This window comes from Aulonocara stuartgranti (assembly GCF_965226115.1).
Source record: "Aulonocara stuartgranti genome assembly, chromosome: 14".
NCBI classification, from domain to species: domain Eukaryota; kingdom Metazoa; phylum Chordata; class Actinopteri; order Cichliformes; family Cichlidae; genus Aulonocara; species Aulonocara stuartgranti.
In genome coordinates this window covers 16,355,283-16,381,311 of record NC_138950.1, presented here as the reverse complement: position 1 = coordinate 16,381,311, position 26,029 = coordinate 16,355,283, and the positions used below count along the sequence as shown (strand labels likewise).

Genomic DNA, 26,029 nt, shown 5'->3' with positions numbered 1-26,029 from the left:
TAATGTAGTGGGTTTTTTTTTTTTTTTTACAGTTTTTACAGAATTTCTCACTTCCATTTATTCTATAGATATGTACTCTTCTTATGTGTTGTTTTCATGCTGCTTTAAAGAGTGCAGTTGTTGCTCAGACTAGAGGCTGCTGAGTGTGGTTTTGGTGTGTGGGGGGAGGTCAGTGTTTAAATGTGCTATAAGTATTTAATCCTCTTTGACAGCCGTGGACGTTCAGTGTGATTTGTTATAATCCTGAGAGTGTCTGTCTATGTGTGTGTTTGGATGCAGAGCCTCTCTGGCATGTCCCAGCGTCTCGAGGACCAGGTGGTGGAGGGGGGCAGAGGAGAATGCCCAGACAGGATGTCCCGGGGAAAGACTCTCCAAACAGACACTCGAAGGTCAGACTCAACATCAACACTGCGTCTCTCTTCTTTCCACCTTTCGCCTTTTCGCTGAGCTCCTCTGACTCTGTGTCCTCCGCAGGGTGAGACTCAGTACTCCAGCCACTCCAGCAGCAACACCCTGTCCAGTAACGCCTCGAGCAGCCACAGCGACGAGCGCTGGTTCGACGGAGGCGCACCTGGAGAGCGAGGAGGCGTGGGTTGCCTCGGTGAGCCGGCCGATCCTGACCCCGACCTCCTTAACAAGGGCGGATCCAACGATAGCGGCATCGACGCCTCGACCCACTACGGAAACGGTCGCCACAGTAACATGTCCAACAGCCAGTCCCACAAGGCCATGCACAGCTCTGCGACCTACAGTGGCATCCCGGAGCTGTCGGTGGGAAGGAGCGGCGGCAGCGGGGGGGAGGCTAAGAGACGAGAGTCTTCGCCCATTATACCAGCTGCGGCCAATCAGAACAAAGGGTACAGGACGAGGACGTTCCCTCCTCCTGGCTCCAGCGCTGATAAAATGGATGCTTTCAAGCCCAGGTAAGTGACAAACTCCTGATGAGATGCATCGCCTGCTGATCCTTTTCCTGTAAGAATGCCAGGCCCCATGGACAGTGAATAGATAAGATAAGATAAGATAACCTTTATTAGTCCCACACGTGGGAAATTTGTTTTGTCACAGAATAGAGTGAATGTTACAGTTTTAGGCTCAGATTCATGTGCTTATTAATCACTTTAGAGTGTTTTTATCAGTCTTTAGTTTATGTAGCATCATCACATGACTGAAAATGTTCAATACTAAATTAAATGTAGAGAAAAAGTAGGATTATGGCCGTCTAATCCTTGTCAAACATAAAGATCATCATGTGATCTCTTGCTCTCGTGGTTTTATAACTGTCAGGGCTGTGATATAAATCCACGCAGGGATTCAGCACACAAACCTCCACCCGCTTCGGTCACTCCGTGCTGGATTAAAGCAATCTGTGCTGAAACTCTGAGTCCCAGCAGCTCTTGTTCTGTACTCTGTGCATGCGATGTGTCACATGATGATCGAGACACGTAACCCCAAGTCCTAAAAAGCCAGAACATTGTTTAAGATGTGGATAAAAAAAGAATTCAATGATTTGGAAAGCTCATAAACCCATACTATATTCACATTAGAGCGTAGAAAACATCTGATATTTAAACTGACACATTTTACTATTTCATAAAAAAAATCACCCCTGTCTGAGCACAGGATGTGTTTCAGTTCAATTGATGCAGTCAAAATACAAATGATTTTTAAATGTTTGTCCTCATTCAAACAACAAACATGTTTCCTGTCTGTTTTCTGTAACCTTCAGGGCCTACACACCGCAGGGTTACAAAACTCCAGTGGAGAAACCACGGCCTGTCCGAGCCTCTACCGCAACGCCCACTTCAGCTAAGCTAAGCTCCACCCCTCTGTCCAGCTCCGCCCCCAAGTCATCATATGGCAAGAGCACACCAAGCGGTTGGCATGCAGAAGACTCCAACCCCTCTCCTTCAAACTCGACTACAGCATCGAGCTCCGACAGCAGCAACAGCAAGAAGTAAGAGCGACAGCCTCAGCGGATCTGCTCTGATGCTTGGTTCTTCTTCCGGGATAGAAATTATTTTTAGGCACCTCCTTTTATACCAAAATAATCATATAAATGACCTCGTACTCAAAAGGATGGTGGACATAAATGTGTGATTAACAGTGCAAATTATGTTTTAAAATTTCATATTTTTAAAGCGCTGATCAATGAAATTGAAGGCATTTGGCTTTTTGTGTCTTTATCCGTGGAGTCAAACTTGGGCCCGCACAGTGGCCATGAACTTTGTAACATCTGCCTCGTTTTCACTTTGTTACTTAAAATCACATCCACAAAACAAAGTGATCGGAACAACTTTCCAAGTCCGTATATCCATCCACCCGGGGAGCGCGTGATCGCTCCTAAACAAAGTGAAATCCTTCAACACGTGTTTGTTTTTACTCGAAACCATCCAAAGAGTTCTGACTCTCCTGTGAGTGGCAGTGGACCAACAAACACTGGAGGATACTGTAGGCAGAATAAAGTGGAACATAGTTTCTTACCGTGGAAAGAGGCAGGAAGCAGTGTTCAATAAAGGAAGACTGTATGTTTGTGTTTTGTTCTCATATCTTGTGTCTCCAGGCAGGTGGACACAAATTCAAAGAACGTGTTTGGACAACCTCGTCTGCGAGCGTCACTGAGGGACCTGCGCTCGCCACGACGGACGTACAAGAGCAGCATCGAGGACGACCTGAAGAAACTGATCATCATGGACAACCCGGGGGAGACGCCGCAGAGAGACCCTGTGAGCATTGTGCTGGTGGATGATATCCGTTTTCCTCTCATGAGCACACAGCTCTGACCTCTGACCTTTCTCCCTGCAGTCTCCCAGACGCCCCCTGCAGCGCACCTTTTCCGACGAGTCGCTGTGCAGCGGACGCAGGGACGCCGGCTTCGCCAGCTCTGAGAACCAGACGACTCCCAGCGACGTGCTGTTCACCTGCACGCTGCCCACACGCAAACACGCCGGCTCCTCCAACCACATGCAGAGCAAGAAGGGTGAGTGCCTCGATTCTCCTCCCAGTGACTTGCAGCGACTAAAGCAAACCTGCTGTGATTGTGTTCAGATCATTAATCATGACTCTGCTGCCCCTCAGTGCCGCTCTCTGCATCCGAGCTCTCTCTGACCGAAGTGAGAGACAAGCTCCCCCCTCTGAGGAGGCTCGACCCCGGCATGATGCCCCTCCCTGACACAGCCAGCGGACTCGAGTGGTCCAGCCTGGTCAACGCTGCTAAGGCGTACGAAGGTGAGGGTGGATATTTCAGTATTAAATGTAACATAACCTGATTTGTGAGTGATGAGGTAACCACCATCTCTACAAGAGTCTCCCGGAAATATCGACCCCGACCTCACCCGTGCTGAGGATGGAGTCATGTCAGATCTTTGAACATTCGTCTGGCTGTTAGGAACCCTGAGCAGTCTACGTCCTCTCAGTGCTGATGTGTTTGTAGCAGCACAGCTTTCTATGTTAACTGTTATGTTTTCTGCTTTTCTTTACATGCAAAGCTGAAGTAGTGCTTTACTTAAAAACAACAACAAAAAAACTTCCTTATCACTCGCTAAGCTACTGCTAACTTCACTCCACTAAACCCCATAAACCCTGTTTTTTCACAGATGTTTAACTTTATTGTAACATCTGGCAGAGCAGCCACACCGATCGTTTTATTGGACCTGGAAAAAATTTTGGACTGTTAATCATTCAGTGGAGCCTCGGTGCTTAGACTCGTATATATATTTTTATTTTTTTTTTGCACCCAGAGGATCGTTTTATGTGGCTGCTGGGATTTGGTTGCTTTTTACCTTCTTTTACCACTTTTTTTTTCCCAGGAAAGGTTTTTAGAGCACTCCTTTTCTTTTTGGGGATGTGCTTTACGTGGAAAAGGCTTTTTAAAAGCACGATCATGTGTTTATTTTGCAGCACAAAGAGCGGGTTCCCTGTTCTCGCTGACTGACCCGCAGCTCGGAGGTCCAGACACGAGACCGGCCGCTAGTCCAGTCCAGTTTCAGACTCCTCAGACGCCACGGACCACGCCCACACTCAGCAGGTAGGTCAGCCCCTCGGTTACAGAGATCCAGAACAACATGTTGTAAAGAAGCAGAGAGCGCCTGTAAATATTCAGGTTTTCATAAGTCACTACTGCCACCTGGTGGTAGTTTATCAGCATCTTCTTTTCAGCGTTTTCACCAGAATTAAAAGTTTGTTAACTCTGTGGCACCAGAGAGGCTGTTTGTCCTGCCAGTGAGCAGCACACTTTTATAAAAAAAAAAAGGTTTTTACTGAAGATGACGAGCTTTCGGATCCTCATAATAAAACCAGTAAAACCTGTCTGTTTACCTGCGGCGTGCACATCACAGCGGTGTTTTGTGTGTGTAATCACTGGATCCACGGTAACGAATGCCAGGTGTGTTTGTGTGTGTTACAGCGATGAGGTGCCCAACGATCTGTCCGGTCGGCTCTACCACCTGGAAGTGATGCTGAAGCAGCTGAACAATGACCTGGAGAAAGTGAGAGCCTTTTGTTTTTCTCTCTAAAGCAGGAACCCTCTGAGGTTAAAGAACCAAATAATCGATAATAAGTGACTGTGGAGTCATGTCTTCTTAAAGACTTGATTTACATGTGTTGCTGATGTTGATTTATGTTTAAAAGCTGCATCACTTTCATTATGAGGCTCACATGTATTTGTGGCTCCATGCAGATGTTATTTGGTCTTTGATAACTGAACATTGCCTTTATTTCTCCTCCTCTCTATTACAGGAGAAGCAAGATAAGGTCGTCTTACTCGCTGAGATGGCCAACCTGAGAGAGAACAACCAGCGGCTGCAGGTGGAGAGCCAGACTGCCAGCGAGCAGCTGCGCAAGTTCAGCGTGCTTCTGACCAATCTCAACAAGCCGGGCAGCGACCACGAGGCTCACTCCTTAGCCGATTCACAGAGGGAGTGACCGACAGCCAAGGAAGAGAGTGAGGTTCAGGCCAGAGGGAGGGGCTTTCAGTTCCCATGATTCCTTGCACTCACAGGGGCGGCAGATGTCACACTCAGCTTCCACTGGGCTGCCTTAAACCAGAGAGAAAAAGATGATCTGGATTTTTTTAAACCCTTCCAGTAGAGAACCTCCCTCTCTACACGCTCCCTGCTCTGAGCCTGTTTATTTTTCTAACTGACGTCTGGATATTTGTCACACGGTGTAAATACATCTGCTACTATGCCGGAGGAGCGAGCAGGAGTGGAGATCCTGACTGCTTTAGAGAACACTACATCACCTGGAGAGGCCTAATACTGTTCCTGCAGCCAATCAGCCAAAAAAATAAATAAATAAGACTGCATCTCCCAGAATGCACTAGAAGAGAGGAAGCTCTACAGACGTGGTACTGTAGATAGATACCTGTGTGGTACAATTCTCATATATCAGTTATATCGACAATGTACTGATATTGTATAAGAGACGTACTAAAGGTGTGTGTGTGTGTGTGTGTGTGTGTGTGTGTGTGTGTGTGTGTGTGTGTGTGTGTGTGTGTGTGTGTGTGTGTGTGTGGACAGCGGAGTGATGAACAAACCTGTTTACTGTAATCTGAACCCTGTGGGCCTCGTTTTCCTGCCCTCCGTTTACACGGGTGACCCGCGGCGGCCCACGGATGTGAATCAAGCCATCAGTGTGCCGAGAGCAAACGGTCGCAGAGCTCGCCAGCGTGGCGGCGTCGTATCTCCCACACAGAGCAGCGTCCTCAGCAGTGCCCGATCATCTCAGACCTGAATGAAATGATGGTTGCTTTAACCTTAAGCGGGTCCTTTGTTTGGTTTTAGTTGCAGAATTTTGAGAGTTACACTTACCTGCTTTCTGGTGAAGAGCTTATTCTGAAGTGATGTGGTTGGCGTAGCCCCACATGAGCCCAGTTTTGACCATATTGTTTATGTTTTGGGGAATAAAGCATGGCGAATAAACTTTCATTTTTACCTTTTTTATTGGACGTACCAACTGCTGTAGCTGGATTACTGTAAAACTGGAGAAATGTTTAAAAATCAGCCAACTTCTCTCAGAAGAGCTGGTAGTTATGAGGTGATTCGATGGCTCACACACGTCATGTTATTTTTGCTTTTGTGAAATCAAATTGCTTCCATCACATCGCTGTAACCTCTAGCCGACGTCCTTTAACAAACCTTGTGTTGTTTATGATTTCGTGTGTCGGGCAGCAGACCGAGCCGGTTGTTGTTTTTGTGTTTTAAGACGTCACAAACTGAACTGGAGTGCATAAAGCATGTGCAACAGCCTCACCAAGAAAGTAAATAAGTGTATTTTCTCAAAGTGTTCTCAAGTCTTCATGTATTTGTGATCCAGTGAAGCTCCGTCTCCGGCTGAGCGCGCTCACAGGAAACATGTACTGTACCTGAAAGCCCGTCACATCAGGACAGATGTGCTTGTTTGAGAGGACTTTTCTTGTGTTTTATACTGCGACAGTGCTCTCAATGATACTGTGTACTGTATTTTTCATACAGAAACATATTTTTGAATGCTGGCAGTGAATAGACAGTACACCCCAACCCCCTCGCCCTGCTAAAACTGTACTGCACTCTCATCTCTCTGATAAAACAGGAGGTTTCTCTTTAACTGGATCTGTTTAAAGTTTCCACTCAGGTTCCTCAGGATGCTGTTAACAACACTCGACCGTTGGGGGGGGAGGGGGGGTTGATGATGACAGACGTCACCCTGCTGTCTGCACCGTTGTCCCTTTAAATGTTTTTGGGCAGCAGGATGTTTCAAATTGCTGGAAGAGCCAAATAAAACCTTTTTTTTTTCTTTTTTTTTGTCACTGACCCCGGAGGATAACTAACGCCTTCTTCACCCCACCCCCGCTCCTCTCTCTCTCTCTGCAGCACCCGCTTTAAACCCACCGCCTCCTTCTCTGGGTTGTTGTCATCCCAGTTTTTCCTTTGTCATTTTTTTGTCTTTAAGCAGCTTCAGTCGGGTTCCTGTTAGCAGGATGTCCTCCATCCACACAGCTCTGCAGGTGTAGCTGTGATTTTAGTGTCTTCAAGTCTTAATCTTTAGTTTGCTGATGTAAAAGGGGCAAGGTTGTTTTTGTTTGTTTTTTACATATATATATAAATCTTGTTATGTATAATTTTAAGCTATTTAAAGCATACACAAGGACCCCTATTGAACAAATCCAATAATGCATTATTACTGGTAATATTGTGCGACCAGTTATTCTCTTTGTTTTTTGTTGTTAATATTTTTATAATTTATTTTTGACATGTTGGTCACTGTTGCAGACAATAGTGAAGATGAGAGGGTACTGTTTTCTCTTCAATTCCTCCTTCCTTTACTTTTTCCTCAAGCCTCATTGTTCCTCTTTCCATCGATGTTTCCTGCATTCAGCAGGAATAACTGAAGCAAGGGTTTGGTTTTCTTTGGGTTGTAATAACGTGTACATTTTAAAAGTGTAAATTATGTTTTCATTGTTTTATAAAAAAAATATATTAAAAATAAGTCAAAACATTTGCTGGTTTCTGGTCTTTGAGTTTTTGAGCTGCGGTTCAAAAATAACCTTTTAGTTTCAGATTTTAGAAAACGACTTCAGGGTTGTAAGGAGTTAGTAAATTCTGTGTATGTAAAGAAAATGTTTTTCACTTAAACATGAAGCAGATTTTTGCTGCATTAACAGTACATTTGAAAAAAAAAATTTTGCTGTCTGTCCCCGTTTTCATTTTTAGGTTCCTGGTTTAATGAATTAATCAGTACATTTTTCATTAATAAACTGGTAAAAATACAACATGGATACAATACTGATTTTTTAACTCTGAACTGTAGTGGAAGAAGCTTTAAGTCAAGGAAGAAGATCCAGGGCTTCAGCAGGTCGGAAACGTTTACGAGCCGCACATCAGGCACTCGTCCTTGTTCTCCAGAGAGCACACCATGGCCGCCGTGTTGCGCTCTTTGATCTCCTGCTCCGAGGACGTGGCCGGCTGTGCCTCCTTCAGCTTCTCCTTGTTCAGGGTGAACTGGATGGGGTTGGCGGCAGGCTTGGTCCTCAGATAGTACATCCCAGTCTTCAGACCCTGCGGTGGGAGAAAGACGGAGTTATTTTAAAGCCCAACATGTCTTCACGGTGAGGTTTCACTCCTCGTGCAGCTCGACACTCACCTGCTTCCAGCCGTAGAAGTGCATGCTGGTCAGCTTGCCGTAGTTCGGCTCTGCTATGTGGATGTTCAGGGACTGGCTCTGGTCGATGTAGGCCCCACGGTCGGCGGCCATCTTGACTACAGTTTTCTGTGAGATCTCCCATACGGTTTTGTAGAGCTGCTTCAGATCATCTGGGATCTCATTGATGTTCTGTCAAAATTAAAAAAATAATAATTAAAACTAAAGTTTCAGGTTCAAACACAAAGGAGTAAAAACAAGAAGAAAAAAAAACCCCACCTGAGCTTAAAACATCTTAAACTTCTCAGCTGATGGTATTTGGGACACAGACCAGAATTTAGGGCTAATGTGATGCTTAAAACCATTTTCCATTCAATTTTATTTAAGTAGCACCAAATCACAACAACACTCATGTCACAGTGCTTTATTTTGTAAGCTAACGACAACAATTGAGAGAAAACGCCAACAGATGACCTAGCAAGCACTGCGTGACAGTGGGGAGGAAAAACTCCCCTTTAACAGGAAGAAACAATTTGCTGTGGAAACGAAATAGTTACAAAAATAATTGGACCATTTCAGAATGTTAGACTGAGATGACGGATTTCCTTCTTTGTGTTTTCACAGATTGCTTTGGATCCTCTAAATATTTGACTGTTCAGTGATTTACTTTGTGGCACCTAATCGAAATTAGTTTTTTAATTGATGAACTAGAAGACTAATTATTCAAGATGAAAGAGGATGAAAAACAGCAAAGAGATGGAGTATTGCCTAATTTCATTATGCTTTTTTTCAAGAGTCTTGAAGCTTTAAATGTATATATTTAAAAGCAGTTAAGTGGCATTTTATCTTTTCCTGTAAAGGAAATGTTTGGGAATCAATATTTTAGTCTACAGAATGAAGTTCACACCTAAGAAGCTGGAACCTAGAGATGTCTGTCATCTTTAATGGTTTTCCTCCCTGCTGATGATTACCTGGATGGAGCCATTGTTAGCGATCAGCTGGTTCTTCATCTCCTCATTCCACAGGCCCCTCTCTGTCAGGTCTTTGAGCAGGTGGGGGTTGACGATCTGAAACTCCCCCGAGAGCACCCGGCGGGTGTAGATGTTGCTTGTGTAGGCCTCGATGGACTCGTTGTTGCCCAGGATCTGGGCGGTGGAGGCCGTGGGCATTGGGGACAGCAGCAGGCTGTTCCTCACGCCATGTTTGGCGATCTTCTCCTTCAGCAGCTTCCAGTCCCACAGGTCCGTTGGCGTCTTCTCCCACATGTCGTACTGGAGAATGCCCTTACTCACCGGCGAGCCTTCGTACGTCTCATAGGTGCCGAGCTCGGCGGCCAGCTCGCAGCTCGCTTCCAAAGCGGCATAATACATAGTCTCAAAGATCTGGATGTTGAGCAGTTGAGCCTCGGGGCTTTCAAAGGGATAACGCATAAGGATGAAAGCATCAGCCAATCCCTGGACCCCGATTCCTATCGGCCTGTGGCGCATGTTCGACCTCCTGGCTTCTTCCACCGGGTAGTAGTTGATGTCGATAACCTTGTTCAAGTTCCTGACAATTACTTTGGTCACGGATGCCAATTTTTTAAAGTCATAAGTCCGCTCAGGGGTGACGTACATGTTGAGAGCGACAGAGGCCAGATTGCAAACCGCCACCTCGTCCTTGCTAGTGTACTCGACGATTTCCGTGCAGAGGTTGCTGCACTTGATGGTGCCCAGATTCTGCTGGTTGCTCTTCCTGTTGCAGGCATCTTTGTAGACCATGTACGGCGTCCCGGTTTCTGTCTGCGACTCGATGATTGCATACCATAGCTGCTGAGCCTTCACCACACGCTTCACCCTCCCCTCCTTCTCATATCTGGTGTAGAGTTCTTCAAACTCCTCCCCCCAGCACTCATCCAGCCCGGGGCAGTCGGCCGGACACATCAGGGACCAGTCTTCGTTGTTCTCCACCCGCTTCATGAAGAGGTCAGGGATCCACAGGGCGTAGAACAGGTCCCTGGCTCGCTGCTCCTCCTTTCCCGTGTTCTTCTTCAGCTCCAGGAAGTCAAACACATCGAAGTGCCAGGGCTCCAGGTACATGGCGAAGGCGCCGGGTCTTTTGTTGCCCCCCTGATCAACATAACGCGCTGTGTTGTTGTAAACCCTCAACATTGGGACGAGCCCGTTGGAACAGCCGTTGGTGCCGGCGATGTAGCTCCCCGTGGATCTAATGCAGCTGACTGCCACGCCAATCCCTCCAGCTGATTTGGAGATGAGGGCGCAATGCTTCAGCGTGTCGTAGATCCCCTCGATGCTGTCATCCTTCATGGCGAGCAGGAAGCAGCTGGACAGCTGCGGCCTGTTGGTTCCAGCATTGAAGAGGGTCGGGGAGGCGTGGGTGAACCACTTCTCTGACAGCAGGTTGTAGGTCTCGATGACTGCTTCGATATCCGTCCCGTGGATTCCCACAGCCACCCTCATGAGCATGTGCTGCGGACGCTCAGCTACTTTGCCATTGATCTTTAGCAGGTAGGAGCGCTCCAGAGTCTTGAAGCCAAAGAAGTTGTAGGAGAAATCTCTGTCATAGATTATGGCCGAGTTAAGGCGGTCTTTGTTTGCAAGAACAATGTCAAGTGTGTCTTTCGAAATCATGGAGGAGTGGCGTTTGTTCAGGGGGTTGATGTAGTTGTACAGGTCCTCCATGACGTCGCTGAACACCTTCTTCGTCTCTTTGTGCAAGTTAGAGACGGCGATGCGTGCTGCGAGGATGGCGTAGTCGGGGTACTTGGTTGTGAGAGTGGCAGCGATCTCCGCCGCCAGCGTGTCGAGCTCCACAGTGGTGACGCCGCTGTACAAACCCTGGATGACCTTCATCGTGATCTGGGCTGGGTCCACAAACTCCATGTTGAGTCCGTAGCAAAGCTTCTGGATGCGAGATGTGATTTTGTCGAACATGACGCGCTCTTGGCGTCCATCTGAAAAATAGAGAAATGCGTTTTTACTTCAGTGTAAATTAGCGGGCAAAGCTCAGGAGGTAGTAGCTTCACTTTCGCTAGAGCAGAGCATGAAATATGAAGTGTTGAAGGAAACAATTGTACGTGCCTATGAACTGGTACCTGAGGCCTACAGGCAGAAATTTAGGAACCACAAGAGTCCAGCAGTCAAACATATGTGGAGTTTGCACATGAAAAAGGGGCTCTTTTTGATAAGTGGTGTGCTGCTAACAGAGTTGGTGATGATTATGAGTCTGAGCGAGTTAATGCTACTGGAGGATTTAAAAAAAATTCACTACCTGAGAGAGTCATAATGTTCTTAAATGAACATACATGGCAAGTACGGCAGTATTGAACAACATCAGATTTCAGTCCTGGGGCCCGTTCTTCGTACCTCGCTAAGTAGGTTAGCCGGATTAGATTGTTGACGATTTCGCGTGATCCTGGATCGTTCGGTTCCCCGAAGCCCATCCGGGACTTGCTGTCATAGCAACAGAGCCGTAAGCGTAAACCTGCTCGGGAGCAGGTTTACTTTATGTAAACAGGATTAGATCGCGGCCACGCAGGTATGTCCGCGTCATTCATACGAAAGCAACAGCGATATTCCACCACTGTTTCATCATAAATAAATAACATCAATGTAACTAAAGACAATGCAGCACCTGATCCATTTATTGATTTCACACAGATACATACAGGTCATTCCCTAAAAAAGGGAAATGTACTATTAACATTCTATTACATGTATGTGATTATTACAGATGTAATTCATATTTCAGAGTAGCAATTGTAAATTACTTCGTGTAATCAAGATGAGAGACCACGGCTATAAAAGCGAAGGTGGATTTGGGAAGTCTGTCGCAGCCATGTCCTGTCCGTATACGCGAGCAACCCATTGCGGAAGGTGCAAGATTGATAAGGAGAGTCCTCAGAATTCAGCGTATATTGCGGGACAGACAGGATCCTTTAGCTCAGCGCGACAGTGTGCTCATAGAGAGATATCGATTTTCCCGTGAGGGTATTATTCACTTAACCAACTTGTTGACGAGGGGGTGCAGGACCACCACCTGTCTTTTTTTCCTCTGCCCTTTTCTTGGTTCCTGTTATAAACAAACAGATTATTCCAGGGTCTCTTTCCAAGAGACTAAAAGCAATATAAGTGATAAATATTACCATTCTGTAGGATATTCTTATATTTCACTTTTACCTGTTCCCATGTTCTAGTGGGTCCTGTCGTGGCTCTAATGTGAAAGAGGATAAAATATAACATATTATAATATAATGTAATATAATATTGGATAATATAGTGTAATATAATAAATTTACCCTACCGCCTACTGGTGTTGGCCAGAGGGGCCGATGGCGCGATATGGCAGCCTGGCTTCTGTCAGTCTGCCCCAGGGCAGCTGTGGCTACAACCGTAGCTGCCTCCACCAGTGTGTGAATGTGAGAGTGACTGAATAGTGGCATTGTAAAGCGCTTTGGGTGCCTTGAAAAGCGCTATATAAATCCACTCCATTATTATTGTTATTATTAAATTACTTACGAGTTTAATTTGTCAGCAACTTTCTGCCAGCCCTCTCTCCTTGCTTTTGCAGCCTTTGCAGTGTTCCCTTGCGTTCTGATTAAACTCTGAAACTCCTGAAATCCCTCACTCAAGAGTTCTTGCTCTGCTGCCGAAAAATACCGAGCCGAGCGCGCTCCGTCGACATTTTCGCCGACCAATCAGAGGGTTGCCGATCAATGTTTCTACTATCGATGCGTAGCCCCTTTTACGACACCCAGTGATGTCACATTACTGCGTCCAGCTGTAGTAATCGTCAACAGCAGGTGTGTTCGGGGAACCGGATTAGCGAGCTCACGGTTAGCGCGATGATTTGATCTTGGATGTTTCATTTGATCTTGGATGTAGTAAGCGACGTACGAAGAACGGGCCCCAGGCCAGAAGAAATGTTTCAGAATTCTGCTGTAGGTCTTGTTAACCCCCAAATGTCCTGACCATGGATGGTCATGTGCTAAGGACAATACCTGGGTACGATAGGCAGTAGGTACAACCACCAAATTCAGGATTGGTTGTATTTTGTCAGCAGGTGGAACTTTGGCCTGAACCTTAGATCCAGAGATAAATGTGATCCCGTCACCAAAGGGATCTGACCTCATAAAGGAATCAACCAAGTCTGGGCCCTCATAACTACACAAGCTGGAAAAATGGCAGGCTGGTCTTGGGCTGAGTCAGAGTCCACAGCACCAATCACAGGACAGTTTATTTAAAAGGCAGAAAACTAAAGCTGCTTGTTTCAGATAACAAGGGGCTACACTGAGGCTCAAAAAGGCATGAAGATGACAATCATATCTTTAGATGAAGCTCAACCCAAAAGTAAAGTTTCTTCCTATGATGCATTTAGTCTCTATTAATCGTTTTTCTTTGTGTTTTGTCATTAATCTTTTTTCTACACTCTTCTCTTGTTTAGTTGTTATTTTTTCCTCCCTCTGCTCCTTTTCCCTTCCATCTCCCCTCATCCTCCAACCAGTCGATGGCTGCCCCTCCCTGAACCCTCCTAACAGGAAAAGAACCGATTTCTCTTCTTGATGATTGGGAGAAAGAACTCCCAATCATCGCCAAGACCTGCTCAACACTGTAAGGTTTGAACATTACAGTTCAGATCAAACTCTGAACACACTGTCAAAACTACCTTCAAAGAGGAGGTGTTGTAAGGGTTTATAGATCTTCTTTATGACGTTACACTGCGAGGCTATAAAAACTTTTGGCGCCTCTTTTAAGACAAAGACTAAGTCCATATTGTCAAACTACAACCGACCCCACCACCACCACTTAAACACGTTTAACCTCCACGTCAGGGGGACGGTGCAGCACTAACCAGCTCCTCACTAGTCCAGGTTAACCAGCCTGTCGCTAAATGATGTAACCCCACAGCAGACAGAATCACCGGTAACTCCACACGAAGCTAACCGAGGCCTGCTACAACATCGCAGCGCTCACCTCTTTTGATCACATGCATGTTGGCGGGCTCAGGCGTCTCTGTCTCAGGGACGGGGGTGTGAGCAGCTCTCCAGGTACAGTCGAAGCTGTTCGCGGGATCACAGCGAGCTGCTGGACACTAACTCGCCGACTGCTTGCTGTAGAAGCGCGCGAAAGAGCCCCAGAAAACCCGCTCACCTCCTATTTGTACGGAATGCGTCACCACGGAAGTGAAGAGATGGACAGGCATCTCGGCCAATCAACATCGCGGGACTTCAAATCTGGCGGGACAGAGAAGTGTGTCATAACAGTGGGTCAAAACACACAAAAAAGCAACTTTTACAGTCAAAGTAAACTATCCTGTTAACAGGAAAATGTCACATGTATGTGTACATGAGGTGTATTTGTCTGAAAAGGTTAAAAATTCCCGAGTTAGTACAGAAAAAATGGTGTGTTTGGGGTTTATTGTGCGTTTTCAGTTTGTATATATGTCTGTTTTGTTTTCAGAGGCAGGATTTTGGATCGTAAGAACACATATTATAGTGGTAATTTACAAAGAACCAAAGTATAAATAATAACTGCATGTCAAAGTATTATATTTGTGAATTACACGTTTCTGATGCATCAGTTTAAAAGGTTTGATTTAAACTTAAATCCTTAAAGAGTCAGAAGACTTAAAAATCCGGAGAAACAGTAATAAATAAAACATGTTTGCTTTGTCACAGCAAAGCACTGAAGTTTAATGTGCTGCAGAAGCAGTAGAAAATATACACTCAATGGCCACTTCATTGGGCACACCTACACCTGCACTAAGGCAGATAGAGTGAGGCTTCAGAGTGTAGTCAAGGCAGCACAGAAGATCATCGGCTGCCTTCTCCTCTCTCTGATGGACATTTATTCCTCCCACTGCCTCAACAGAGCAACAAACATCATCAAAGACAGTTCCCACCCTGGTTTCAACTTGTTCAACCTGCTTCCTCAGGGAAGCACTACAGGTGCAATAGCACAAAGACCCACAGACTCAAGAACAGTTTCTTCCCAAAAGCCATAACCACCCTGAACTCACACATGCACTGATAAACACAGTTCACCCCCCATTCCAAGGATTTCCCTCTATAAACCATCACTGTGCAATAACCCAAACTGTATATACACAACACTATTTATTTACATATTGACTGATTTATTTATTTAATTTTATCAGATTGTATATTTGCACATTTTATATATTTTTTCTATAAATACTGTCCATTTGTATATAGTGTTGCAATAACTGTGCAGCACTATATACATGTTTGCACTGAGTAGGAGATGCTCTGTATCTCATTGTATGTCTGTATTGTGACAATAAAGGCATTGTATTCAATTCTATTCAACGGCTTATTGCAAATATCTAATTAGTCAATCACATGCCACCAACTCACTGCATTTAGGCATGTAGTCATGATCAATGCAACCTGCTGAAATTCAAATTGATGCAGAAGAGCATCTCTGCATGTGCAAGACGAACTACAGCAGCAGATGACTGTAGGTCTGTCTACACTAGCAGATGAATGTGCCACCCCCCAACAAAAGGAGGGTGCCACTCCTGTCAGCTAAAAACAGAAAGCTGAAGCTTAGTGATACATATAATCCCTGAGATATTTTAATATAAGAAAAAGAACTGCAATCCTAACTGTATGTCTCAGTTTTACACGTTACATGTTAAAGAAATGCCGCTGTAGCAAATGAAAGAAATCTGACTCTTTAGGCTTAAACGGTAAGTAGTGAGTGTGTAAAATGACAGAAATCTATTACTTATTTACTTTGGTGGTAATGGCCACGGGGAATGTCTGTAAAACCTATGAAAATACAAATAAAAGTCCCAAATTAATATTCTCCTTCAAATTTTCCAACACTTTCCAGGAAGCCGAATTGAAGTGTTTGGGTTAAGGGCAATCTGAAGGCAAGAACAAGAAGATGTACCTAACAAAGTGTTGTGTTGTTTACTGTAGTTCCTTTTGCGCTCCATAGGTGGCGATTACGTCTTTACCCCCCTACAGGCACCACAGAAGAAGAAGCAGTGCAGTTTTCAGTGGAGATGTCCCGTAAAGAGAAGGGGTTAAAATTAAACATTTTTAAAAGGAATAACGCGGCAGTGGAGTTATGATAAGCTTGCTTCGTTACTTCATTTTTGTAGTGTTTCTCTGATGTAGCTGTAAGTGGATTAAAACGAGTTTTACGACAGAAAGTGAGGCGTTACAGGCGGCAGTTTGTGTCTCTGTTGTAATTTATGATGGATTAAAAGCTCCACTGAACATCTCCAACATGTCCGGCGTGTCTTCGAGCTGCGGGGCCGCTGCGTCTAGGAGCTGCGACCCCCGGAGTCCGCCGAGCTGCAGCTAATGATGGGCTGCCGCTGTGCTGCAGGAGGGCAGCGTGCTGTGTCGGATGTCCCCCTCGGCTTTGCTGCTCAACAGCCTCCACTTCCTGTGTGACTCTCTCTCCTGCGCTGTTCTGCAAAGCCGGTTGTGACACGTAGCTGTAAGGACCGCCAGGAGCGGCTCTGCGCGTTCAGTCATGTCCAGGTCCGGCCGGAGGTTCAAGCCGCTCCAGCAGAGCAGCGGGGGCGGCGGCTCGCTGCCCGGCTGTGACCGGGTCCGGATGCCCCGGGCCCGGGTGCTGCTGTTCTGCCTCCTCGGTGTTCTGGTGCTGGCGGTGGTCCTGGGAGTGTACCTGTCCAACGACACCGTCACCGGACATGTGAGCCGCGTGCCAGCGGTGGATCTGAGCAGAGACAGGGTAAGAGCTGCGACAGGAAACAAACTGAAGCTGTGCACACAGCAGGACTGATTTAATCCCCACAGACGGTCATTATGACACCTCACTGCAACCAGACCTGTTCAGTCACAGCTGTGCTACGGGTTACTTCAGACCAGTACTCCAGGATAACTTAGCTTTTATAAGAATAACTCAAATACAGCATCGCAGTCATTCCAAATCTAAATGATCAGGATCTTAATACGAAAAATCTGGCTGATAACAGCGGCTACTGTGGAGTGAGGCAATGCAAAGTTTGAATCTGGGTTTGCAGCAGTGGAGCTGAATCATATAGTGCTGCAGAGCATCTGTAATCACGCAGATGAGCCCATAGTCATTTTTACATAACTCGGATCATGCTGAAGTAATTACTGAGCTTAAATTGAATCATTGTCTGCTTATAATAATTTTAAAGTGTATCTGTGAGCAAGCTGATGTTGGCATACATGCAAAACAAATAAAGAGCCAAAGTAATTTTATATATGAGCTAAATTTTTGTTTTTGTTTTTTTTTTCTTTCTTTCTTTTTTCTTTCTTTTTTTTTTTTTTTTTTTTTTTTACCAAAAATAGATTATTTTACTTTTATTTTAAATGAGCCAGGTAAAACATTAAAGCAGCAGGAGCCACTGTAACTATTAGAAACACAATCACACAGATAGATGCAGAAGTGAACACAGCACCAGATTATATGTTAAAAACAACAACAACAACAACATCAAAAACCCAACTAACTTTCAGTCAAACTTGACACCTGAAATTCACTCAGAGCTCTGAAACAGTTTCAGTTTAACCTAAAAATGAATCTTTTTGAATAGAATTACAGAGGCACTGTTCATTTTTAATGGGCAAAAGACTCGAGCTGTGAAAACATAATAATAATTTAACTTGCAAGGCCAAACCGATGTGAAGTCAGGCGTATAGTCTGCAGGTGTGATTCATGACGAGTCAGCAGTTTGGTGGGATACTGACACTCTCAGTGCAGTGGCTGATATCAACATAAAAACAGCCAGCTGTAACATGTAGCATGTCGGGTGTGACATGCTTAATGATGATTTTCAGGACGTCTTTATTCATCAGTGAGTGCGTGTCCCGTGTAGTACATTGATACGTCTTATATTGCTTGACTTGTGACCATTGCAAGACAATGCTGATTCTGTGTAGCAGTGTATCACGTAGCACGTTTGTGAATCTAAGCCCTTTGAGAGGAGTCATGTGGCCAAGAGTAGCATTTTCTCTATCCTGTAATATTGACTGAAAATGAAAACTACTATTATGTAGAGGCCTACTGCTGTTTCTTCTCCCTGCTGCTGCTGCAGTCCTGACTGGGAGGCTCTCATATGAACAAATTTCACTGATCTCACTCTCACTCTTTCTGATTCATATTAAAGTCAATTTATTTCACTTAGAAGTTCTTGCACGGATCTGCCCTTCGCCAACGATCAGCAATGCTACAATTTTATATCCCACGCTCAGTTGACGGGCAGCAGTTCCAAGCACCACTTTGAGAAGTCGACATCTGTTGTGATTAAACGTGCTACATAAATAAACTGACGACCTGTCTATTTAGACGCTCGGCTCCATTAATAATGAGCGCCGCAGCAGCGCAGGTGTGCCACTGATCATGTTTCACTCTGCAGCTTTTACCTATCCTCATTTTACTTTACTCCTTAGTCATGGCAGTTTAGTTTGCGTTGCCCCAAATCAGAAATAAATTACAGATTCCTGCAAATAAAAAGGTGAACAGAGCTGCTCATAGCTTCTGATCAGCAGCCCAAACCCAAAGATGTTTAATTTACTTTCATATAACACAAACAAAACCATCTTACCTTCATGTTTATGATTTGGGATTTGAATGAAGCACAAAAAGAGCTGCAAGTTTTACAAACGTCACATATGCTCTTATGTTGTTAAGCACATACAGCTGTGGCCAGAAGTTTATTCTGACTCATCACGGGCATGACTGTCATGGTAATTTTCAGCTTTTAATAATTTCTTTGAATTGTTTTTTTAGCCGTGTTGAATGATTGTACAGCATACAACTTTTAATTAATTAAAAAACAAGAGTTGTGTGCATGAGCTCAAATATATACACACCCCATTGATATTTGGTTAAATGTACCATAGCAAGTTGCACCTCAATCGGACCATCACAACACTTCTGGTTGGATTTTGGTAGATTATATTTAAATTGTTTGGTTTCCTGGCTCAGATCACTGTCAGCTACCATGCCTCCATGGTTGACAGTAGGGCTGTTCGATATAACGAATATATATCAGATGACGATATCAAAACGTCTATGTTTCATTTTACGCTATCGTTTGTTTCGTGGTGTCGCAAAAATAAACTGCTTACGGCAATATTTTTTCATCGTTTTGATGGTCACTGTAGTGGCTATATTAATTTCTTAAAGTTCTCTCTTTCTCTTATATTTAATATAACCACACTACAGACGGACAAGCGCCTGTTTTTATGCGTTGTGGTTAGCAACAACGACGGTAACAGCATCGCGTGTCCGCTTGTTTATGTTCCACATAAACCTTTCACAATAAAGCTCAGGATCCTGTTGAGACTTTTCAAAATAAACTGAATCACGTGAAAGAGCAGATTGTTTACGGATGAGAAGTAAAAGAGAGCCGTCAGGTGCTAAAAAATAAACCTTAGACTCAAACGTTAGAACAGGCTTTTCCCCGCAGCACGCTGTGTAATAAATACTCACAAAGAAAACGGCGGCTGTTACAACTTATGTCTAAAAATGTATCGTTTCATGCATCTGTTAAAAGACTCGACTCCAGCTTCATGACGCGCAGCTGGAAACACTTCCTGCAAGTCGAGCTGCCCGAGAGTCACAGAATTTACAGAAAATGTTACATTTTTGTGATTTATATCGTTATCGGACGATAGAATTCTTATATCGGGATATGAGATTTTGGTCATATCGCACAGCCCTAGTTGACAGTTGCCACAGTGTTCTTAGGTTTGAAACCCTTTACCCAAATGTACCCTGGCAATTCTCAGTCCATGGCAATATCAAACTAAGTTCATTGTGGACAGTGACACTGTGGCTCTCTTCCACAGCATGTCTTTTATCCTGTCTTCCTTCTCCCACCCCAACCGGTTGCGGCAGATGGCCCCGCCCTTCCATGAGCCTGGTTCTGCTGGAGGTTTCTTCCTGTTAAAAGGGAGTTTTTCCTTCCCACTGTCGGCAAAGTGCTTGCTCATAGGGGGTCATATGATTGTTGGGTTTTTCTCTGTACAGTGGGGCAAAAAAGTATTTAGTCAGCCACCGATTGTGCAAGTTCCCCCACCTAAAATGATGACAGAGGTCAGTAATTTGCACCAGAGGTACACTTCAACTGTGAGAGACAGAATGTGAAAAAAAAAATCCATGAATCCACATGGTAGGATTTGTAAAGAATTTATTCGTAAATCAGGGTGGAAAATAAGTATTTGGTCAATAACAAAAATACAACTCAATACTTTGTAACATAACCTTTGTTGGCAATAACAGAGGTCAAACGTTTACTATAGGTCTTTACCAGGTTTGCACACACAGTAGCTGGTATTTTGGCCCATTCCTCCATGCAGATCTTCTCGAGAGCAGTGATGTTTTGGGGCTGTCGCCGAGCAACACGGACTTTCAACTCCCGCCACAGATTTTCTATGGGGTTGAGGTCTGGAGACTGGCTAGGCCACTCCAGGACTTTCAAATGCTTCTTACGGAGCCACTCCTTTGTTGCCCGGGCGGTGTGTTTTGGATCATTGTCATGTTGGAAGACCCAGCCTCGTTTCATCTTCAAAGTTCTCACTGATGGAAGGAGGTTTTGGCTCAAAATCTCACGATACATGGCCCCATTCATTCTGTCCTTAACACGGATCAGTCGTCCTGTCCCCTTGGCAGAAAAACAGCCCCATAGCATGATGTTTCCACCCCCATGCTTCACAGTAGGTATGGTGTTCTTGGGATGCAACTCAGTATTCTTCTTCCTCCAAACACGACGAGTTGAGTTTATACCAAAAAGTTCTACTTTGGTTCCATCTGACCACATGACATTCTCCCAATCCTCTGCTGTATCATCCATGTGCTCTCTGGCAAACTTCAGACGGGCCTGGACATGCACTGGCTTCAGCAGCGGAACACGTCTGGCACTGCGGGATTTGATTCCCTGCCGTTGTAGTGTGTTACTGATGGTGACCTTTGTTACTTTGGTCCCAGCTCTCTGCAGGTCATTCACCAGGTCCCCCCGCGTGGTTCTGGGATCTTTGCTCACCGTTCTCATGATCATTTTGACCCCACGGGATGAGATCTTGCGTGGAGCCCCAGATCGAGGGAGATTATCAGTGGTCTTGTATGTCTTCCATTTTCTGATGATTGCTCCCACAGTTGATTTTTTCACACCAAGCTGCTTGCCTATTGTAGATTCACTCTTCCCAGTCTGGTGCAGGTCTACAATACTTTTCCTGGTGTCCTTCGAAAGCTCTTTGGTCTTGGCCATGGCGGAGTTTGGAGTCTGACTGTTTGCGGCTGTGGACAGGTGTCTTTTATACAGATGATGAGTTCAAACAGGTGCCATTCATACAGGTAACGAGTGGGGGACAGAAAAGCTTCTTACAGAAGACGTTACAGGTCTGTGAGAGCCAGAGATTTTCCTTGTTTGAGGTGACCAAATACTTATTTTCCACCCTAATTTACGAATAAATTCTTTACAAATCCTACCATGTGAATTCATGGATTTTTTTTTCACATTCTGTCTCTCACAGTTGAAGTGTACCTCTGGTGCAAATTACTGACCTCTGTCATCATTTTAAGTGGGGGAACTTGCACAATCGGTGGCTGACTAAATACTTTTTTGCCCCACTGTATATATTATTCTAGGGTCTAACTTACAATATAAAGCGCCTTTAGGTGACTGTTGTTATGAGTTGGCGCTATATAAAATCAATTGAATTGAATTGACACTGGCGTTCCAGCAGTTTACACTTATTCCTGAACATCTGAGGATGACAGTTTGAGTCTTCTTCCAGATTTTGGAAAAGTGGTGTGACATGAATAAACTGTTGATCTTGGACTCTGCAGTTGTTCAGAAATGGCTCCAAGAAACCTTCCCAGCTTATGTAAATCTACAGTTCCTTTGACTTTCCCATTATTCTGAATATTGGTCAGTACAACGATGAGTGCTGTCAAAAGCAATCTACCAGATGTAGTCAATCACAATCACTGAAGAAGTACACTGTGCATGTAAACATTTGACCACAACTGTATTTTTGGGGCCCTCCTAAGAGGTTTTGGCTTTCCACCGAAGAAAACCCATGAGGACTGTGCTAAAAACATTTTTTTTTTTTTTTTTTTTTTAGTAGGGGTTAATTTTTCTTTGGCTTAAATACAGTTTTCTGTAAAACATTGCCAAAAACAACAGGAAACTGCACAGACTTGTCCTTAGTAAGGTAATGCAGACTGTTTGCCTGAACTGTGTGTGGGCTAGTTTTGCTTTGGGGCATTGAACCTTCGATAGTCAAAGGAAAAAAAACATGTTGACAAAATAGTTAAATGGAGAAAAGGAGGTGTAATATAAACACTGGAGGAACTGAATGATCCTTTAAACCCATCAGAAAGGACGTGAACCTCTGGACCACGAACATGTGGAACGTCCCATGCTCGTGTTTACAGACTGTTCTTTTTTCCCTCTCCTCCAGCTGTCCCACAAACCCAGTAAGTGCTCTCCAGCTCAGATCCGCCGTCTGGCCTCTCAGGTGGACGGCACTCGCCTGTGGGAGGCTCACCTGCGGCCCATCCTGATAGAGCGCCTCCCAGGCACGCAGGGCAGCCTGTCTGTACAGCAGGTGGGTGTAAATATATATAGCTTCCTCACTTTTACACATTCCCCCCTCATCATTAACTCCCTGCTCCACTTCAGCACATCACCTCCACCCTGTCCTCGCTGTCTGCTGGCTGGTCCATAGACCTGGACTCGTTCCAGTCCCCTACGCCTCGAGGCCAGGTCACTTTCACCAACGTCGTGGCCACTCTGGACCCTTCGGCACCTCGACGGCTGCTCCTGGCCTGCCACTATGACTCCAAGGTGCTGCCTCCAGACCCGCGAGCCCCGGAGAAGGTGTTCCTGGGGGCCAGCGATTCTGCAGTGCCCTGCGCTATGATCCTGGAGCTCGCCACCTCTCTGGATGCTCAGCTTAGGTCATTCAAACAGCAGGTGGGTTTTGTGTTGGCTGAATTTAAGCAACAGACAAAGCAGATGCTGACAGATGTGGTTCCCGCTCACGATGAAAAGTAAAGGGCTGAGATGCTGACGAGAGTCTTTCTTATTGTGTTGTTTCATCCCTCTGCTTCTGAGGCCGCAGTACTGGGGAGAAAATGCTGACTCGAGCACTATCTCTCCAGAGGGCTGTGATTTATGTAGTTACCGTAGAAACACACACTGCAACAGCACTGCAGAAAGAGAAACTCAAGCCCTGCTTTTTTTCCCCCTCACAAATTTGATTACCTCTGCTTTCTATGTTTTTCCTCTCAGAAACTTCCCGTAACTCTCCAGCTTGTGTTTTTCGACGGCGAGGAGTCATTTGAAGAATGGACCGCCACCGACTCACTGTACGGCTCGCGCCACCTGGCCGAGCGCATGGCCAACACGCCCCACCCGGCAGCCTCCTCGCACGCCAGCATGCTTCAGGCACTGGTGAGGAAGCTGCAAGCAGAAATATGTTTCCTCTGTGGTCACACTTACTTCCTGAACCAGACGCGCTCCACGCTGTCCTTCAGTTTGCACAGCTTGACTCCAGCCACGCTTTGGTCAGTCAAATCTGAAAAAGTTTCCACCTCAGACTCAGCTTCATACTTACATCTACAGGCTCTTAAGGAGAATAATGAGCCTTTTTAAGTCAGTAAATATTCATAATATGAAGGTAAAATGTGCATAAACTCATTTAAAAAACATTTTTGCACACAAAGGTCATGAGAAAGGATTATGAGAAGGTCAGGTGAGAGGGTCATGGAGTGACCCTTTGACTTACATTAACATTTAAATTACTCTGATTAAGACAAATGCCAGCTCCCGTCTCTCTAACTTCATCTCTGCAGGATCTCTTCGTGCTGCTCGACCTACTCGGTGGTCCCGATCCGCTGATTGCGAATCACTTCGATAACACTGCACGCTGGTTTGACCGCCTGATTGCTGCAGGTAAGCGTCCGCCGTAACTCCTCCACCAATGCTTGAATCCCTCCTGAACACTTGTAGACCCGATCTCTGCCTCCTCCTCCACCTTCAGAAAAGCGGCTCCATCGACAGGGTCTCCTGACGTCTCACCCCTCAGAGCAGACCTACTTCAGGAAGGATGTGTATCTCGGACCCGTGCAGGACGACCACATCCCCTTCCTTCACAAGGGTAGGTGGGAACCAGGAGTGTAGCCTGTATACCCACCCCCTGACCCCTGCAGCTGGAGGTCATCCCTCAGAGTTATTATAGTCGAAGCAAGCCACAAGACACTTCGATTAGGACTGCAGCAGCGATGCTTTCCATGAACAAAGACACTGGCAGTCCTGTACTGGTGTATTTGAATGTTTCTTTGCCTCGCTCGTGTAATTACAGTCAATCCGCAAGGGTTAAAATTTAAGAAGTTCAAAACAGGTATTGAACCTTTTAAGCTCAGTACTGTAGCACATGTCTGCCTCCAGGGATTTATCTTCTTAAAGAAGAGAAGTCACTTTCTTTAATCCATGCTCAGTCATCATACCTGCCTTCGTGTCTCTGTACAGGCGTCCCCGTGCTGCATGTCATCGCCACTCCCTTCCCACAGTTCTGGCACACACTGGAGGACACGGAGGAGAACATGCACCGCCCGACGGTGGAGAACCTGACGAAGGTCATGGCTGTGTTTGTGGCGGAGTACCTGGGCCTCTGAGCGCTGAACATAGATAGCAACGGTCCGAACAGGACTGGCGATAAACAGCGACGTGAGGAAGAGGAGAGCCTGGTGAAATTAAATAAACTGGAATCTGAACTTTACCAAAGACGTGTATCTGCTGGGCAGTCCTCGGGTTCACGTGGACAACGAATTGGACACAGCTGAGCAAAGTGTGTGAAGTGGATGGTTAAAACTTTATTACTAATACACATGCTGGGGAGCATCATACCTGAGAAGCAGCTGGGAAATGTGTCTGTGACTCTATATTAATGTTTTTGTTCTGTTCCTGTGAAAGAAAAAAAGCCGTATTAGCCTTATTGATGATTTAGCCTGTTAATAAGAGATGGAGATGCTCTTCGTCTTCTTGAGAGGGACCTGTTGTGCTCGTTTTCAGCTCCGAGATTTTTCTCTCAGACTCTGCTCAAGTAGTTTTGCATGATTTACTGATCACATGCAGCCTGAAACAAGCCTCTCCTTTTAAACTGAGCTCATTTTGATTGGCTGCCCATCATAAATAATAGAATATCTGCTCTCAGTGACATCATTCAGAGCCAAGTGTAGAAAAAAAAACTGTGAAAAAGCGCATTTAGAGCACTCTCAAGCTTGAGCTTTGGCCATATGTAATAGGAGCATCCACAACTGTAGCCGTTTATGTATACATATGAAAGGAAACCAGCAAAAGCACGACGGGTCCCCCTTTAAGAACAACCTGTGACGAGCGCTGCTGCTGAGGACGCTTTTCGTAGTTTATCTGTGAGTACCTTCTCCTGACTTTACCTTCACATCAGTGAAGATCCTCATGGCCTTGGCTGTTATGAAGTGCCAGCAAGATGAAAATCATGAAGATGTTACTATGGTAAAAGATCACACCGCAGTGATTGTGAAATTATTTTATTCAGGTTCTCTTACAGTTTCAAGACATTTCAGGAAGTCGTAAACACTGAAAACGCTGTCTCCTGGTTCAGTGTGTAACCTTTGGGTATGATACATGTGGGTGCAGTTTACCAGCATGTACCCTTTAATAAAAATAATTCCCTGATCGTTATAAATGTTTTGATTTCATCTGTGAATGCAGTGTGGAGATGCACCTTTATGCCACACCTGTGATCCAGTCTGTTGGCTTTAATCTCCAGACGTCTGATGTCTGTCTTGTGTGATATTCTGTAAACGTTTAAGTCTCTGTAGGGGATCTGCTAGGTCTTGTTTTGGTAATAAACTTTCAATGACAACAGAAATTATGATGATCTATCAAC

At 45.1% G+C, this 26,029-nt stretch overlaps 3 protein-coding genes across 7 annotated transcripts in view; 2 read left to right on the top strand and 1 right to left on the bottom strand.

Annotated features, from left to right (window-relative positions):
- sipa1l3 (signal-induced proliferation-associated 1 like 3) overlaps positions 1–7,473 on the top strand; it is a 92,445-nt gene extending 84,972 nt beyond the window's left edge. For 3 of the 5 annotated variants that reach the window (XM_082503412.1, XM_082503410.1, XM_082503411.1), the window contains 9 exons: positions 280–389; positions 475–923; positions 1,727–1,954; positions 2,561–2,723; positions 2,803–2,977; positions 3,076–3,225; positions 3,898–4,024; positions 4,403–4,484; positions 4,735–7,473. In XM_082503412.1, coding sequence (XP_082359538.1) covers positions 280–389; positions 475–923; positions 1,727–1,954; positions 2,561–2,723; positions 2,803–2,977; positions 3,076–3,225; positions 3,898–4,024; positions 4,403–4,484; positions 4,735–4,920 — 1,670 coding nt within the window. In that variant the 3' untranslated portion in view covers positions 4,921–7,473. The remainder of the gene's footprint in view (positions 1–279; positions 390–474; positions 924–1,726; positions 1,955–2,560; positions 2,724–2,802; positions 2,978–3,075; positions 3,226–3,897; positions 4,025–4,402; positions 4,485–4,734) is intronic. The other 2 variants (XR_014270932.1, XR_014270933.1) reach the window with 2 other exon arrangements.
- Positions 7,474–7,675: 202 nt separating this feature from the next.
- LOC309688013 (ribonucleoside-diphosphate reductase large subunit) lies at positions 7,676–14,322 on the bottom strand. The gene is made up of 4 exons (XM_082503417.1): positions 14,088–14,322; positions 9,087–11,068; positions 8,119–8,307; positions 7,676–8,033 (listed from the first exon to the last, which is right to left on the bottom strand). Exons 1-4 carry the CDS (start codon positions 14,104–14,106, stop codon positions 7,842–7,844), a joined length of 2,382 nt encoding a protein of 793 aa, XP_082359543.1. The 5' UTR covers positions 14,107–14,322; the 3' UTR covers positions 7,676–7,841.
- Positions 14,323–16,083: 1,761 nt separating this feature from the next.
- qpctla (glutaminyl-peptide cyclotransferase-like a) lies at positions 16,084–25,986 on the top strand. The gene is made up of 7 exons (XM_082503437.1): positions 16,084–16,847; positions 22,556–22,702; positions 22,777–23,070; positions 23,389–23,550; positions 23,952–24,051; positions 24,140–24,256; positions 24,628–25,986. The coding sequence occupies exons 1-7, from the start codon at positions 16,626–16,628 to the stop codon at positions 24,771–24,773; spliced, it is 1,188 nt and encodes a 395-aa protein (XP_082359563.1). The 5' UTR covers positions 16,084–16,625; the 3' UTR covers positions 24,774–25,986.
- Positions 25,987–26,029: the final 43 nt, after the last annotated feature.